General features: G+C 35.0%; 1 protein-coding gene across 16 annotated transcripts in view; it reads left to right on the top strand.

Moving 5' to 3' along the window:
- DMD (dystrophin) overlaps positions 1-14,454 on the top strand; it is a 2,092,562-nt gene that overhangs the window by 467,778 nt on the left and 1,610,330 nt on the right. For all 16 annotated transcript variants that reach the window (XM_053201917.1, XM_053201921.1, XM_053201923.1 and 13 more), the window contains exon 5: positions 13,274-13,366. In XM_053201917.1, coding sequence (XP_053057892.1) covers positions 13,274-13,366 — 93 coding nt within the window. The remainder of the gene's footprint in view (positions 1-13,273; positions 13,367-14,454) is intronic.

The following is a 14,454-nucleotide window of genomic DNA, read 5'->3' as shown; positions in this document are numbered from 1 at the left end:
AATGTGAGGAGAATCAAATCCCTGGTGAAACACCCAGGGATTAGCATGAGTTAATAGCCTTTATCCCTAAACCTAAAGAGACAAGGAGGAGAGAGCTGTTACCTTAAAGCAGTGAAAGCTCTGACATTGTGAGAGGGACCACCGGCCAGCAACTGTGACCATAGGTATCTAAATGAAGTTACCCTCAAATCGTGGCCTGCTGAGTGAGTTGGGAGACGATCGATACCTTGGTCTCTCTATCCAGTCCTCCAATATCCTGCCCATGCTACCCACTGGTTAAGCTCAGCTAAAGGCTAGAAGGTGAGAGCTCCTAGGTGATGAAGTCATCTGATACTAGATGAGTCATCTCATATGCCACAGGGGTGAAGAACTGGAGATTGGGGAACAAACAGAGAATAGCCAGCATTCCAAGTACCTCTGTTTTCTGGTCACACGAGGACGTGAGAATGTCTGCACTGACAGCCCTAATGTTGGCTGGGGTCCATCCTTGCTGGATGTACCAGGAAGCCATTCACTTTTGAAACCACACCATCTCTATTTCCTGATAGGGCGTGGAGATGGTTTCTGGCTAATTTTGGGAACCATCTGATATCACATCCCTTCAGATGCTTCTGGGAAACATCGGAGCCAGAAAACTAAAACAGACCAAGAGTTATTTCTAATTTCTGCTCTGCTGCACAAACTTACCAAAGGCATAGGAGAAGATAAATTTATAAAAAAATATTACTAAAAAAATATTCCTGCCATATGTACAAAGATGGATAATGTATTAGGATGCAGTGAAAATGTCATTAAGTATATAAAAAGAAGAGCTTTTAAAGTGCATACTCATAATAATAATAGAATACTAGAAATTAATAACACTTTTAAAAATTCAATTTGATTAATTTAAAATGTTTTGTATAAGGAATGAAGAGTACATATCCACATTTGTATAGGAAAAAACTTTCCAGGAGAAATGGACTAGGTTTTAGCCTGAGGTTCAATTTGTGTCTTAGCTTTTATTTTCATTGAGAACAAAGATAAATTAATTCAAGATTTCAACCATAAATGTTACAAAAAATAAAAAATGCTCTAAGGAAAGTAGAAAATAAAGATAAATGAAGAAATAAGTTAGAAAGAAAAAACACTAGAATAATTTGAGAGCTAGTTCTTTGTAATAAAATAATAAAGTAGACTAATCTCATAAATTTAATCGGGAAAATGAGAGGAAAAAGCAAATATATGCAATTTGAATATAGAAAGAAAATATTAAACACAAGTATAAGGAATATACAAACCAAACATGGAATCTACACAGAATTATATGTTGATTATAAAAACAATTAGATTATATTCCATTTAAAATAATTAATTATAAGAATTAATAGAATATAGGGTACTTTATTTTTTCTTAGATGTTTTTTTAATGTTTTTATTTAATTTTTGAGAGACAGAGAGAGACAGAGCATGAGTGGAGGAGGGGAGGAGAGAGAGGGAAACACAGAATCTGAAGCAGGCTCCAGGCTCTGAGCTGTCAACACACAGCCTGACAGGGGCTCGAACTCATGGACCGCGAGATCATGACCTGAGTCGAAGTCAGATGCTCAACCGACTGAGCCACCCAGGTGCCACGAAAATGTAGAGTACTTCAATCAATAACCAAGAGAGGTGAAGAAATCATAAAATTAAACAAACCGACTCTTCACAAAGACTTCTGAGTCTAATGGAACCAGTGGGAAGTTCATCCAAACGTTAAGAAATGGATAATTGCTAATAGAAAATCATTAGGGACTTCACAATTCTATAAATCTATCCACAGACTTAATTTTTAAAATCACTTCAAAGAAGTTAACCCTCTCTGTTGTTTGAGGGGGTATTAGAAGCTTCCATTTTGAAAGGCTGTTTTGTGGTAGTTTCAAAATCTTAGGTCAACTTCATTCGGTTTCCTCCTTCCTTCTTAGTATCTTCTCCACTTTGGCCTATTTCTCTGCCATAAATGATCAGTTTCTGAACATGTCATTGTTCTCTACTAGCAACTCAATTTGATTCCATGCCTCAGTTTCCTTTAATTTGTCTGTCCTGACATCTAATTTGCTATGCTCTCTCAGTGCCACTCACAGCTTAGGTCCACAACTCAGACACCACATTTATGTTCTGATTTGCATTCTCTGTGGTGGCTGTTTTAGCATAAAGTTATTTCTGCTATCAATAATTTATTTTCAAAACCACTTATTGAGAATAAAGTACTTCCAAGTGCAGTAATACCTTTATTACAGTATTTACTGAGAGCAAAGCTCATTTGTAATAAAGTTGGCTGTGGTTTTAAAAAGCAAACAAAAGAAAGTACAAAATCCTGTGAAATAGAAGCTGACTGTACCAAGTGGTTAAGCTTGTCTACACCCCAGCTCAAGCTATAAAACATATCCACAGCTTGCATTTCATTGTTACTTGTTGAAGGTAGATAAAACAAATCACAGGTAACATGGAAACATCTCACATATTTCCCTTCACATTTGTTTGTGAGTGACTGTCTTTACCAGACATTCTCAATTCCGTTCTGCAGGTCTTTAACCCCATTGTCTCTCAAAGGAAAAGTATCATTTAATGGGTCATTTAAACTTGTTTATTGATAGATTTTTTCCCCCTTAGATATAAATAAGCTCCAGTCAATGAGTTTCCTCTACCAGAAATTTGACATTTTTATCTCTTCATGTCAAATTGAGTAATGAATGATTCTTTACCACTGGTAAAGGAATTTAGCCATTAAAAATCTGGTAGGGAGATTTAACTGCTTGTGGTATTTTAAACTGCCTTCCAGATAGATCATGATACCAGTCTTCCATTAATTGCCTGATTGCAATTTGTTTCCTCTTCTTCCATCCCAAGATGTCCATGTTTTTATTTTATGAATCCCAGTGCCTCTTTGAAGTCATAGAATATATTCCATCACTATTTTAAAGATTCATACAAAAAATGGAGTGTTGGAATACACCCTGAGTATATAGTATACCAGGGCTTTACCGATTTAATATGATTTAATATTAGCTGACAGAGTTGTAGATCTCATACTTGATGTTCAGTATCCACTCTCATCAACTGTGTATGACAAAGTGGCAAATTTTTACCAAGTAACTTCAAACGTACAATGTGAAACAGCACAAAACAAATAAGATCAGTTTTATACATTATTAAAGCACAAATCCAAAGTGAGCATTTAAAAGCCTAGGTTGAAAATTCACATGTCAGCTATGTTCAAATATTCACTTAATCATATCATTGAAAATTGTCAGTGAATTAGATTGAATGGTTGTCACATGTCACTGATCTGAAAAATGACACAGTGTTCACTCTTCCTGGCATATGATCTTAGATAAACAGGGTTCTAAACCGTTCTTTAAGACTAGTATTTTATGTGTTCTTTAAGTATTCAGAGACTTAAATAGCAATATAATATATGTTTTGGAGTATGTCAGACCATAATATCTTTGACTGAATATAAACTGCTTCCATTTATTACTCATAAAATACACTGTTCAGATATAAATTCCACATTTTGAAGTTAATTTATGTTAGACAAGTGTTCGTTCTTACACTAAATTTTCAGTCCACACAATAGGACTATAATATGTCTGCACCTTATATATATTCATTCTCAGGATCCAGAAGTATATCCTTTTAACCCAGTTACTCACTAACTCCAGGATTTTTTCCAAATGATTCCATGACTTAGGTTCCAATTCATCATCTCTGAAATCTACTAACAGAAATGGTTGTATTTATTTCAAAATATTCATTTATGGAATAAAAACATATACAGGCATATATTATATAATATTTAGATTCATATTCAGATGCATTGGGAAATGACTACTTTTCAAATGAAGCTAATTCTCATTTAAAATAATATCAGGGGCAGTTGGGTGGCTCAGTCAGTTAAGCGTCCGACTTCAGCTCAGTTCATGATCTCATGGTTCGTGGGTTTGAGCCCCACATCAGGCTCTTTGTTGTCAGCACAGAGCCTGCTTTGGATCCTCTGTCCCCCTCTGTCTCTTCCCTTCCCCTGCTTGCTCTCTCTCTCTCTCTCTCTCTCTCTGTTTCTCTCAACGTAAATAAATAAACTTAAAAAATGAATAAAAAATGAAATAATTTTATAAGGTGAGTTGGTTATCTTCCCCCTACCAGTGCATTTCTTGCATCAAGGAAAAATAGTATTTTTTTTTTTGCATGCTAAACTTAAAATTGAGGTAGCCATTTACCTATGATTTGTACATTTAGAGATCTTCAAGGATAATAGTATGGCTACAAATTGTACTATTATTTTTTTAAAGTTTATTTATTTTGAGACTAAGAGAGTGCAAGTCGGGGAGGGGAAGGGAAAGAGGGAGAGAGAAAGAATCCCAAGCAGGCTCCACACTGTCATTGCGGAGCCCAATGCGGGGCTTGAACCCATGAATCGTGAGATCATGACCTGAGCCAAAGTCAGGCACTCAACTGACTAAGCCACCCAGGTACCCCAACAGATAGTGTTATAATTAAAAACATTTTTTTTCATGTTTATTTATTTATTCTGAGAGAGGGGAGGAGCACGAGAGGGGCAGAGAGAGAGAGAGAGAAAGAAAGAGAGAGAGAATCCCAAGCAGGCTTTGCACTGTCAACGCAGAGCCCCATGTGGGGCTCACATTCACCAACCATGAGATGATGACCTGAGCTGAAACCAGGAGTCAGACCCTTAACCAACTGAGCCACCTTGGTGCCCTAAAATTTTTCTTATTATATTGAATTGTTGGTCATATAACTTAAAATTTTGGGGGGTTGCTATTGCCAATTTTTTCCTTGAAATAAGTATATGTGGAACAAGATTAGAAAACTATGGTGATACAGGGTTCTGGTTTCATTAAAGTAGCATTCTGTATTGCCATGCATATGATATATAATATTTATAAAAATTCAAGTTAAAGGATATTACATTGAAAGTATATACATCTTTTATGTTATCCTGTGTTGTGACATTATTACTGAACATAGAGTCCATTTCCTCAAATGATGCCTTCTAGTATATAATGTTCCATATAAGAAATTTTGCTTAGTTGAGATACAGGAGCTACTTTGCCAAAAAGTTCAGTCCTGCATTTTATGTTCAATGAAACTACCTGCATTGAAACCTCTATTTTGATATATTTGTTTTAATTTTCTTTCACCCCTTTATTGTTTATATTTTTCTTAACATTAAGGGGTTTTTTTAAACTTAACTGCTTCACATCTTTATTGCCAAAGAGGAAGTATATAAGCAAGTAAAAGCACAGGTCCATTAAAAAGAACTACCTTGTGACAAATGATTATAATCATAAACACCTCCAAAATATAGAGCAATTTGTGACAAATGATTATAATCATAAACACCTCCAAAATATAGAGCAATTTGAACTTCCTTCAGTAGTCTTTAGGCATTTTGATAGAACAGTCCATTTTTTAGTCTGTCTCCATCTTTAATACAAAATGCGGCATATAGTAGATAGTCAAAAATATTTAAGGAATGACTGAATATATAAACCCTAATCACAGAAGGTCAGGAGAGTATCTTCATAGCAAGTACTGTACCCAGAACTAAGTCTTAGGATGTATCCTAGGTCAAAGCGTGCTTTTAAAAGGTATTTTCCAGTATAAGCTTCTATATTTGTATAAAATTTAAAAAATCCTTGTTGGAAGAGAGAGAGATGGGAGGGAATAAAGAAAACTTGCCAAGTGGAGCATGAAGTCCACAGCAGCCAATGCAGCCCACCCTGTAGGTTTTATGTACTGAACTATTCATCATCTAATTATGAAAGATTCAATATGTGCACCTCTATATCCAAAAAAAAGATAGGTTTGATTTATGCCTGTAAGCCTTCACATTTTATATAAATTTTAAACACACTAAAAAGCACATGCTGCAAGGCAGCAACACTACTTTGCTTTTTCTGCATTTTTGATCACTTAAATGCATTATCTTTAGAAGGATTATATAAATACTTGAGTTTCTGTGGAATATAGAGAAGTCTCTTTAGCTTGGCTACACGATGGCAGACGTTCTACACAAAGCGCTTAACACATTTTAAAAGCAAATCCTATTTGCCTAGAATGTTGGAATGAAATTCTCAGTTATAAACCATTTATTAGAAAGAAATGTGTGGGTAGGGGAAAAAACAAATAAATAGAAGGTTGAAGTAGCCTCATGGGTTCTAAGAATCAGGAGGGATCTTTATATAGTAAAGATCAATGCATGGTGTTTTTCTGGTAGTCACTGTTTCAGATTCTGGTTAAAGTAATCTACCCAAACTTTTAAAGATGACATTTCATGGTTCCTTGTGAAATCTCATCGTTCTGTGGGAGGTTATAAGATTGAATTTGCAGCTACATTTTTTGTTGTTGTCAAATTCACAAACTAAGATTCATGTGAAAAATGATGGCTTACCTTTATCCTCTACCCCTTCCCTAATTCAGAAAATGTTCAGATTGTACTGTGCATATCAAGGAACTAAAACGATTCCTCTTTAGGGTAAATCTTGCAATCTGAAATGTCTTAAAGAACCACATCCTTTGAAACCAACGTGAGGAACCTTCTATCCCTAACCTAATTTCATTTGGCTGGATGATACAGGGTGTGTTTTCTTTAATGCTTGGAGCTGTGAAATGTCCTGTGCGGTTGTCTAAAAAGGCAAGAAGTGGGAGATACCATTTATTGGAAAGATGATGGTTCCCATTTTGAATAAGATGTAACTTCCTACAACATGCAAGTGAAAACTGCAAATGCTTTATTGACTTATAAACTAAGAGCTGAAAAGTTTATCCATCTCCCTGCCACCACAAACGTTTAAAAAGCATGAGAAAATTTGTTAGAATTTTGTCATGGGACTCCTCACTCCCTTGCTTTTATTCATCTTTTTTCTTCCTTCTGCTCTGCCCTGAGAACTTCCGTTTTCATTATTTGACCTGGTTACTGTGATTATTTTTATGTCAAATGTTCCTCATTCTAAAGTCATTGTGTAGCATTCCACGTTTGATGAACTCATTCTGCTATTCTTCTTTCTGTAAAGCTAATTAAAAATAATATAAACTGGGCCAGGTCAGTAATCTCCTGTCACTAATCCGTCATATTTCAGATGTGCTTTAAATCTTATGGTTTTCTTCAGTATTCTTAAATCTTAAATATATCAATATAATATATATATAAATCCTTTTACTATAACCACCATGGGATATATAAATTTGGCTTGTAGAAATCTTATTGACAATGCTAGATTGCATCTGTGCCCTGAAGGAAAGCGGTATAAAATAAAACCTAGGATAAAACAAATGAACAATGAAAGAGAATTGCTCCTCATAGCCTAGTGGTCAGCATCTTCATTTAGGAGGTGGGGCACCAGGAAGTAATAGTGCTCATTGAAATACTTACATATTAACCTTAGAATTACTAAATAGATAATTTTGTACAAAATCAAATATTTTAGTCTAAGTTGTAGCGTGGGCACAAAAAGGGAATTCCCTCTAGTTTGTGTCCTCACATGATAACAGTAGACTACTTTATTTAAAAAGCTAATGGAGCGCCTGGGTGGTTAGTTGGTTAAGTGTCTCACTTAAGCTCAGGTCATGATCTCATGGTTTGTGGGTTCAAGCCCTGCGTCTGGCTCTGTGCTGACAGCTCAGAGACTGGAGCCTGCTTCAGATTCTGCTTCTCCCTCTCTCTCTGTTCCTCCCCCACCCATGTGTTGTCTCTCTCTCTCAAAAAAAAAAAAAATAAAATAAACAAAAAAGCTAACTCATTAGTTTTCCTAGGTGCTATTTATTTATTTATTTATTTATTTATTTATTTATTTATTTAGCTTGTGCCTCCTGACTCGGGATATTTTCCTAAGAGTTCACATTTAAATATTCTATTAGAGCCATAATAGGGTTCCATGATTTCAAGGCAAATGGTGAGAATTTTATGTCCTTAAAAATTAAGTTTGAATAAAGCATCTTCGCAGAGAACACTGCACAACTCTGAGCCAGTATCTGGTGTTATTTTATGAGGAAAGTCTTAGGCCTGTTTGCAGGAACTCATAAGGCTAATCTTCATATGTAGGTGAACTTGTAAGTTGTGTCTGCAAAAATTCAATGCATGCTATTTAATTTTTACACACCTATCCATTTGGTATCTGATGCTTTCATTCTGAAAACCAGGAAAACATAATTTTGGGCATCCTTAGTGACCTCAGTATTGAATTTCCTGCTATCTAGTGCTTGTCACAGTAAACACACACACACACACACACACACACACCCACACACACACCCACACCCACACACACACACACTGGCTCCATATATTAACATACTTGTCACAGAAATGTTTTCTGTTAGACAGACATACAATTATCATTTAACACAGATTTTGGCATATTTTGGATTTTGTTTTTCCTTTCCATAGTTATTTAGAAATTGGATTGAGAATCCTTGAAAGATATACCTCCAGAGCATATATTAGAAAAATATTTAAAAGAGGCCATTATGCATGTGATTATCTGAGAGTAGTAACGATTTTTATGAGAACAACATTCATAGCTATGTGGTAGGAAACATGGCGTTATAAAAAGAAACCAAGCATATGCGATTTAGAGTCAAAATGGGCGAGACTGTCTATATGAGGCATTGAATAGTAACCAATGACTATGAACAGTACCCTTCAGGCATGACAAAATACCCCTCCTTCTTCTAGTGTCTTAGTGACTATTAATTACGGTTATTTCTTACAGTCCTTGGTAATCTGAAAAAGAGTTGTACAGCAAGAGACAAAACTTAACCAAAACAAATATCACTTGTCTACATGGTGGTGTGTAATATTTATTAATTTAGAACCTATTAAAGAACTTCATGAAGAAGTCTCAAGATTTAATTAAGGACTTATCTCTCATATCCAGACCTGGTTTTAAATCTGACCTTGTGAAAGCTTCGTGTACCTTTGACACTTTGTTCTTCTCTAGATAAAAGGTATATAAACGAATAACTACGTCATACTTACATTATGATTATGATGTGGGTAGAGTGAGAGCTGTATTCCGAGAGAACCCTATAGGCTTAAGATTTTTTAAAGATAGAAATAAAATAGGGGCGCCTCGGTGGTTCAGTCTATTAAGCAACTGACTCTTGGTTTCAGCTCAGGTCATGATCTCACAGTTCTTGAGGTTGAGCCCCTCATTGACAGTGCGGAGCCTGCTTTGGATTCTATCTCTCTCTCCCTCTCTCTTTGCCCCCACTCCCTCTTTCTGTCTCTGTCTCTGAAGAATAAATGAATAAACTTAAAAAAAAGAAATAAGTATCTTAAGAGATTATAAAAAGAAAAACAATAATGAAAAGTAAATTCAAAATAGAAAACTGAAAAATAGAGGTTGAATTGTGTTCAACAGCCAGCTCTTTGAATAGATCAACAAAAGAGGCAAACCTCTTCTAATCCTAACAAAAGAAAATGAGAAGAGAATGAAAAATAGACAAGATTAGTAATGAAAAAGGATGTGTAACTGCTGATAAATAAGAAACTGAGAGAATACTATAAGCAATTCTGTGAAATTAATTTTGAAAAATCCAGGACATGCATGATTTCCTAGAATAATGCAAATTACTAAAATTGACATAAGAATAGCAGAAAATTAAACTAGGCTAATTACTTCAGAAAACATTGGTAAGTTATTAGAGATCTACCATGGAAATACATACCAGGATTCTTCACATATGAATTTAACCTAATCCTTAAAGAATAGTAATTCCTATATTTTAAGGTATTCCAAAGCATATAAGATAAAACCCTGCAATTACTTTTGTGATGTCAGAATAACCTTAGCAGCAACAGTCAATAAGCATAAAATTAAATAACAAATGTATAAGACAATCTCATTTATAAATATGAATACAAAAATTAGATTGTTGAACTACATAAAACTGTTTATAAGTGATAAGTACTCCATAAATGTTAGGTATTGATTGCAAAGAGCTCTAAATATTAAGAGTGAGAACAAAAGTACCCTACAGAAAAAGGAACAAGCCATATTAACAGACAATTTACAGATGTAATTGCAATGATCAGTTATACAAAAAGATTCTCCAAATGCAGTAGGAATCATCAAAATAAATTAACAGTGCAATATATTTTTACTTATCAGGCGAAATGAAAAAGCAGAAACATCTATTGCTGGTAAGAGAAGAGCCTATTCATACATTGCTGGTTAGAATATTAAATGCTAAATCCTTTTCATAAAGAAGAACCTACCAAAATTAAAACTAGGTATACCTTTTTGATACAGCAAATCTATTCCTTGGAATAGCTACTATAACAATAAAAGCATCAGTTATCTGAGGATGTATACACAAGATGTCCGTTGCAACATTATATAAAGTGGCAAATCTGTTCAAGTCCCTGCTTTCAGTTCTTTTGGGTGTATCTCCAGCAGTGGAATTTCTAGATCCTACTTAATTTTAATTAGTTTTTCTTATGCGGCCTGCCATTAGCTTCTAAGCTTTTTGACATTAGGGGCTCTGTTTTACTCTTCTTTATTCACAGCTGAGCACAGTGCCTGGACATAATAGAAATTGGATCTGAGGAGGGATTTTATGAAGAGAAAGAAATAGAGGAACAGTCTCCCTGCTGATATAGTGAGAAGGCTTATGAAAGTAGATAGAGGCAAGCCTACTGCTTGCTCTAAGTCTCCCCAGGATGTTCCCTATGGCAAGTCCAAACATAACTACTAGCAGTGATTCCCCCAGTATAGGTCTATTTCCTAAAAAAAAAAAAAAAAAAAAAACACATCTTCTCCATTTAAATAACTGAATTTTCTACAATGTACAGTCTGATTATCACTTTCACTACAAGCACAACTATCTCTTTTGTGCTCTAAGTACATCAGTGCCTGACATAGAGCCAAAATGTATTTGTTGAATGAACGCATCAGTGATTCAACTGATAAATTTATAGTAGCTTTTCCATATGGAGGAGCTCCTTCCCTTACTACCACATAAGGAATCTCCAAATGAAATGTAGATGACAGTGCTTTCTTGTTCTTGAGTTATTAATCTCCCCTGGGATCTCTATGTTTTTCTTCCCTAATGAGTTCTAAAAACTTAATGTATTTTAGTTTGTATAATTAAAACAAAAGTGTTACAGCAAATTATTATCTGCATGTGTAGGACAAATTTATGCGAATGCCCAGGAAATTTGAAATACTCAATTATAGCATACTGAATTAGGGATGATTTGCATGGGATACTCCTGAAATTCAAATGTGCAACCAAAAGCATCTGCATTGCGGAAATAAGTAGACATGTAATATCTCATAATGGCAGTATCATCTTGACTTTCCTATACCAAATAAAGTCAAAGTCTTTCATGTCAACCAGCTTTGAGAGTTTCCATTTATCCACTCCTCAACTGAGCCTTATGGAAATGTCCATTTATATACAACTTCAGGATAACTTCTCTGTAAGGTCCATATGGTACCAAATCCTCATATCTAGTCTATTGTCTAGTTCAGTAATATCCTCTACTATTAAATATGTTTGAAATTAAACTATGGACTTGTATCTTGATCTTCCATCCTTGTTCAAATGATTCTACATTCTTTTCTGTATACTTTATTTGTTTTAAGCCAACACACTAATAGTATTTATATAGTTGGGGTACAAAAATAAATGTGCGTATTTGATTATCCATTGGACCTGAAAGTATATTTATATGAGGCATAATTGGGAGTGATTTGACAATTATACTGAAGGGCAGCCCTTTTATAACCACATCCACCTGCCCCACTCACCCCCTTCACTCTGATCTCTAACCTCTGGCATTTGCTACCCTGTTCTCCATTTCTATAACTTCGTCTATTCAAAACTGTTAATGTTACTTACCCTTTGAGATTGGCTTTGTTTTTTCACTTGGGGTAATTCCCATGAGATTCAATCAAGTTGCTGCTTGTATCCACAGTTTGTTCCTTTTCATCACAGAGTGGGATTGCATGGTGTAGATGCACCACGGCTTAAGTAACCAGTCATCCTTGAAGGGCATCTGGGCTCTTCTCCCAGGTCGCTGTTTTTGACTATTATAAATAAAGCTGGTGTGAACACTTACACATAGGGTTTTGTAGAAATGTAAGTTTTCATTGTTTTGGGATAAATGCCCTGGATCCCAGTTGCTGGATTGCATGCTTAAGCACATGATGAGTTTTGCAAGAAAGTGCCAATATGTTTTGCAGAGTACCTGTACTATTTACATTTTCCCCAGCACTGCATGAGTGATCCACTATGTCCATATCCTTATCAGCATTTGCTGTTGTCACTATTTTAAAATGTCAGCTATTATGATAAATGTATAGTGCTAGCTCATTGTGGTTATAATTTGCATTTTCCTAATGGCTAATAATGTTGAACATCTTTTCATGCACCCATTTGGCTGATGCTTACATTTAACCTGACTCCACGTAAAAATATCAGGAGCATAAAGGATAGGAGATAGGATTTGCCTTAAGAAAAATAAAACCTGGGGCACCTGGGTGGCTCAGTTGGTTAAGAGTCTGACTTGACTTCAGCTCAGGTCATGATCTCACGGTTGGTCATGAGATCCGGGCCCTCCATTGGGCTGTGCGCTGGAACTTGGCATGGAGCCTGCTTAAGATTCTCTCTCCCTTTGCCCCTCTCCTGCTCGTGCTTTCTCTCTCTCTCTCTCTCTCTCTCTCAATAAATCAATACAATAGAATAAAACCTTGCCAGATTTTGATTCCCAGTACAGGATTGAGAAAATTGAGTTTACCATAGCTCCATTATTTATTGGAGTTTTAATATCTGTTTCTAAAGCAACGGCATTTTAGTCTAATGCAGCCACCCCTAATTATAATAGCCTTCCTCTAAGCAAGATTGAAGGACAGATGGAGTTTCTATTTATTGAGTTTCAATTTTCTATTAGGAAGCAAATCTTAATTTTAGTCATCCTTTATGAGTTATCATTGTTATACATTTTATTTGGAGATACTCTGGCCTCTTTAATCTGCAGTAATCTATTTATATACTAAAAGTACATTCATTTCCTATCTCTTTGTAAACGTGTTCGGGGGCACTTGTTTGTTACAGAAAGCCCATTTACAAATGCATTTTGTTTCATTTTTGGATTATTTTTTAAAAGCTGTAATACTGTTTAGGCTCTGAAAATAGCTAAATGCAATTACCTTCGAGTTTTGTTTTCTTTCCAAATAGACATTTTGTCTCTTTCCTTCAAACGTTTTCCCTTTATCTTTAACAGGTTGAATTAGTGAATATTGGAAGTACTGACATAGTAGATGGAAATCACAAACTGACTCTTGGTTTGATTTGGAATATAATCCTCCACTGGCAGGTAAGAATCTTGATGACTGTTTCCTTTTTGGGTAAAATGTTGCTGATCTTCCTTTCATGTTTGCCCGTGTCCTGCAAAACAAACATGTATACCTCTAACAGAACAAAGCCCATCTCCAAAGCACTGCCTTTTAAATGGGCACAGTTAATGTCATTTGAGATGTGAAGGATCAGCAGATTATAAAACAGGTTCTAGAACACTCGCAGGAATATTTTTCTAAATTTTATTTCATTGTGTAGAGATGACACAAAAAAGAGAAGTTTCATCAATAGGTTAATAAAAATATTTTTCACTAATATGTGTCTTCTATAACTAACCTGTGAGCGAATCTACATAGTTTTATAAAAACTATTAACCACTACCAAATGAATGAGACTTTGCAAATCTTTTATTTCTCAATGTAAATTAATTCCAATAAAAGATTAGTTGGATACGATTATCTGTATTTATGTTATACATACATATATGAGTTTATAATCTGATTTTGAAATTGATTATATTTTCTGAATGCCTATATTTTCTGATGCCTATATTTATTGGACCTCTGCAAAACAGATCAAAACTCATTTGGTTTAGTGAAAAGAGTATATATTTTTTCGGTCAGAGCAACATGAACTTAAATTTCAACCTCTTCACTTACGATCTTATAGTGACATTGGGTATAATGCCATCTTTTCTGGGCCATAATTCCCTCACTGTTAAAATAGAAAAAATAATAATTAACATGTGTATTTCTTACAGGACTAAATGAGAGAATATCTGTAAAGCACTCAGTAGAGTACACTCTTTTCACTACAGGTGTATCGTAAATAATTTTGATTGCTTGGCGTTTTCTGCTCACAATTTAAGAATCTGGAGGAAAATTGAGATGTCTGCTGTTTTTACTAGCAGTGATTAATTTTTCAAAAAACAACTTTTTTGATACGTCATTTATATATCATAGATTTACTCATTCTATGTATAAAATTCAAAGTGTAGCAAACTGGTTTAGTTCTCCTGCCTAGTGCTTCTCAAATTATTTTGAGAAAGGAACAGCCCCCGCCCAATCCATCCAAGATTTGGGGATATTTACAGAGTTGTACAACTAT

Source organism: Acinonyx jubatus, chromosome X, assembly GCF_027475565.1.
Source record: "Acinonyx jubatus isolate Ajub_Pintada_27869175 chromosome X, VMU_Ajub_asm_v1.0, whole genome shotgun sequence".
In the NCBI taxonomy this organism is placed as follows: Eukaryota; Metazoa; Chordata; class Mammalia; order Carnivora; family Felidae; genus Acinonyx; species Acinonyx jubatus.
This window is presented reverse-complemented; position numbering and strand designations above follow the sequence as displayed.